Genomic DNA, 4,098 nt, shown 5'->3' with positions numbered 1-4,098 from the left:
CACCCCTCCACCCCCCCTTCAACACTAAATCATTATTAGTCAGTTGTCAGTCGAAGGAGTTTGCTTACATCAGATCGGCTGTAGGCAACAAGCAGTGATAGAAACTCTTCTGATAACAGAACAGATAGAAACTAACAGGAACTATGTTGCCATGGATACAGTGAGTTAAGCTGTGGGCTTCAACTACAAGCCCATTTTTTTTTAGCCCATGTTTGATTGGAAAATGAAGCGTAGTGAATGATCTATTTTAACTTTGATGAACGGACAACAACACTGATCACTGACTGAGGAGCTTCTTCTTCTCTGGTTTCTGATCAGGTTTCTGGAGGTTTATTTGCACTAGTGTTTTTTGGATGTTGATATTTGATGACTTGTTAAATGATCTTATTCATCTGATTTACTTTGGAGGTCAGTTTGAGGTCTTTGATAAGATATGTGAATAAATGTAACATGCCAGTTCATAGACAGACAATTTTAAGTTTTTGTTTTTTAATACATTTGCAAAAATTTCTAAACACATTTTTTACTGAGGGACAAAAATGTCAATTTGATCCATTTACAGTTAAATCTACAAAACAATAAAGTGGAGGAGTCTTAAGACTTCCTGAAGCTGCTGTACAGACAGATGTAGAAAATATTTAGTAGCCCATTCATTTTCATTTGAACCTGAATATCTGTGATGTTGAAATGTTGATCAGACAAATGAAGACAATACTTTCAGTTCTGACAAGTCTGAACTCTTACATGTTTATAATAAAGGAGGAATCAGTGCACTGAGAAAAAAAAAGTCTTAATTGATTAAAAATAATTCATAAAAAGTATTAATTGATATAGAAATAATACATGGTTGCTGCCCCAACCCAAGTCTTGGATTTATTTACTTACATAATAAATTGTAACTTTTGACTCAACACCTTCATCACCGATCTGCCACCATCAGGTGTAGTACCTGATGTAGTTTTCTTTCTTCTCTCTCGACAGAATTATCTTCAACCACAGATAAGAAATACGACGCTGTCCTGATCACCAACACTGTTCCCATGTTTCCTGCGTTCAAGAGTGAGTCAGTGTTCACAGCTGAACTGTGGGAGAGGAATCCTGATCGGACCTTTCCCTGTTTCTCTGATCAATATTAATCAATACTCATAGATTCAGTCCTGTACTCACTGCTTCTCTTTCTCCTCCATCGCCTGCTGTTTCCTCCATCTTTCTCTCTGTCTCTCTTCCATCCCTCTCTCTATCTCTGTTTGTCTCTCCCCTCCCCCTCTCCCCCCTCTCTCTGTCTCTCCTCCACCTCTCTCTCTCTCTCTCTCTCTGTCTCTCTTCAACCACTCCCCCGCCCTTCCCTCTCAGGAGTGTGGAGTTACTTCCAGAGAGCTCTGCTGAAGAAATTTGCGACAGAGAGAAACGGAGTGAACGTGCTCATTGGACCCGTGTTTGACTACAACTATGATGGAGTCAGAGACTCAGCAGAGAAGATTAAAGAGTGAGAACATTTGCTATACTTGACTTTTAATTCAGCTTCACTGCAGCTACAAACGTTTCGGTGCAGAATTCAGTCCAAAATCATTTGGAACAGACAGTATGACTAACTTCCTCCTGATCAAGTTTAAATTAAATCCAGTTTTTCTTGAGAAAAAAAAATTATTTCAGAAAAGTTTGTTCTGTTAGAAATAAAAGTTGAGCTGGACACTGTTTGGTCTTTATTGCAGGTTTATAAGTGGGACGATACCTATCCCCACGCACTACTTTGTGGTCCTGACCAGCTGTTTAGACTTCACACAGGCTGCAGACTCGTGCAGCGGCCCGCTCACCAGCGCCGCCTTCATCCTGCCGCACAGACCCAACAATGACGAGACCTGCAACGTAAGTAGCATCTCGTCTCTAAACGCATCGTCACATTTCCAGATCTGAGGATCAGTATATCACACAGCTGATAACACCCCTCCAGAGGCTCAGAGCCTCCTCTCTTCTGATTGGCTCACTGACCTGTTGTTATTAGAGCTCCAGAGAGAAGCCTGAGAGAGGAGATGTAAAACTACACTGAGATGAAATAAATATATATATATCTTCTTATAGATCAACACTACAGATAAAACACAGCAGGGAAATATGGGGCTTAAAGAAATTCAAAGTGTAACAAGGACTGCTATAGTTTTATACAGCTGTCACTCTCTCTACAGTATAACATTTTGGTTCAGCAGCTCTGAAAGATCTTCCGAAATCACGTACTTCCTCCTCCCGCCAGCTGACTCACTGTACAACAAACACATAATCAAAAGGGCAGGTAAAATCACACCTGACCACCTAGGGTCGATACCAGTTTGGTGTTCTCTCTTATACGTTTGACTCATTTCAGAGTAGAACTGTCTGTGCAAACAAGGTTCCAATGTTGTCAGCATGAATAGGTTCATGCCACTCTTTGCATACATGCTGTCGTCATGTCACACGCACTCAAACATGAAGCAACGCACAGCGCACCAGTCCGACACATGAAAGTAACAACGTAGCGCCTGGGGGGCTCACCTGACAGAGCGCATGCCATTTAAATTCAGGCTATATTACGTATTATCGGATTGAAAAGAGATTTTGTGGTATCGCCCACCCCGACTCATTATCTGTGAACCTCTGCCCTCTGAGAGGTGCTACAGTTCCTCGGCCACCAAGACCACTTGGTTCAGGATCAGCTGCTGCAATAAGGATCAGATTAATTCACCTCTAATTCACTTCTAATTGCTCTGTAGTCGGTGATTATATTTACCGTGTGATGTGTTATAAGTAGCTACTGTACATGCTGCACAGCTGACACCGCTCATGTTCGTGTTTCCTCCTCACCGCCTGCATGCAGAGCTCAGAGGAGGAGTCCCGCTGGGTGGAGGACCTGATGAAGATGCACACGGCTCGGGTCAGGGACGTGGAGATCCTGACAGGCCTGGACCTGTACCGCAGAACCACCCGGAGCTACGCTGAGATCCTCTCGCTCAAAACCTACATGCACACGTACGAGAGCGAGATCTGATCTCCGTCTGTGTTACTGATGTTTTTCAGCCGTGGTGGAACGTATGTGGTATAAGAGGAGGTGTGATCATCTCTGTTACACTGACCTACACTAGCTTCAGCTCTCACCAGATGCTACGTCCTGCAATGTCCATGCTGTGGCATTTGGTTTCAACTCATTCATTTCATCCGGTTGTTAAGATGCAGCTTTAACACTACTGAGCTACAAGCTGAGGTGCTGCTCACTTTAGTTTATTATTGTTTCCTGTTTGGCTCAAATTCCATTAAACTACAATCACATTTCAGAGAAGTGACATCAAACTGAAATGAAAAAAAATCGAATTATTTTCTAGAGCAGAATATGTCATGTGTTAGAAAAATCTGGCACATTTTAATGATGTAAAAATATTGAATTGCACTACAAAGAATCAGAATCAGTTCCAGACAAAACTGTCACATCGCTATTAAAGCAGGATTATTGAACTGGTGCAACAAGCACATATTTTCATATGATACCAACCCAGTGATTAAGAGGAAGTTACCTTCATTTTTTTGACATTGAACAATAATGCAATGTGTTTCTCTGTGTGTGTGTGTGTGTGTGTGTGTGTGTGTGTGTGTGTGTGTGTGCGTGCGTGTGTGTGTGTGTGTTTATTTTCTGTTTGTTTGACTGTTGTGTGTGTTGTGTTGTTGACTTTTTGTTCTGTGCACAATAACAATAATGTCAATGATGATGATCTAGTATTGTGTTTTTTCCCTAAAACATTAACCACCTGTGAGGACTGACCTATTTATGCTGTATGTAAATTTCATCACAATAAACTTGTGTTTTTACTAAATCAGATGTGGTGCAGATTCAGTTACCACACTGACACTGGGTGGTTCCTCCTTTTGCTCTCAAACAGCCTCAGTTCTTCCTGTTATGGTTCCACCTGATGTTGAAACTCTCCTCTGAGACTCTGAGCTCCATGTTGACGTGATGCATCACATCATTTCTGCTGATCTGTCAGCTGCATATTCATGCTGCCGCTCTCCTGTTCTACCACATCCCAAAGGTCTTCTACTGGGTTCAGGTCTGGAGACTGGGGGGGGGGGGGGGGG

General features: G+C 42.1%; 1 protein-coding gene across 2 annotated transcripts in view; it reads left to right on the top strand.

Annotated features, from left to right (window-relative positions):
* The window catches only part of enpp2 (ectonucleotide pyrophosphatase/phosphodiesterase 2), a 33,045-nt gene extending 29,209 nt beyond the window's left edge, over positions 1-3,836 (top strand). For both annotated transcript variants that reach the window (XM_023419010.2, XM_023419011.2), the window contains exons 22-25: positions 982-1,059; positions 1,354-1,486; positions 1,713-1,866; positions 2,849-3,836. In XM_023419010.2, coding sequence (XP_023274778.1) covers positions 982-1,059; positions 1,354-1,486; positions 1,713-1,866; positions 2,849-3,019 — 536 coding nt within the window. In that variant the 3' untranslated portion in view covers positions 3,020-3,836. The remainder of the gene's footprint in view (positions 1-981; positions 1,060-1,353; positions 1,487-1,712; positions 1,867-2,848) is intronic.
* The last annotated feature ends 262 nt before the right edge of the window (positions 3,837-4,098 follow it).

The sequence above is a fragment of the Seriola lalandi genome, unplaced genomic scaffold (genome assembly GCF_002814215.2).
Source record: "Seriola lalandi dorsalis isolate HSWRI2012SDOR001 ecotype SW California unplaced genomic scaffold, Sedor1 jcf7180002054588, whole genome shotgun sequence".
Lineage (NCBI taxonomy): Eukaryota > Metazoa > Chordata > Actinopteri > Carangiformes > Carangidae > Seriola > Seriola lalandi.
This window is presented reverse-complemented; position numbering and strand designations above follow the sequence as displayed.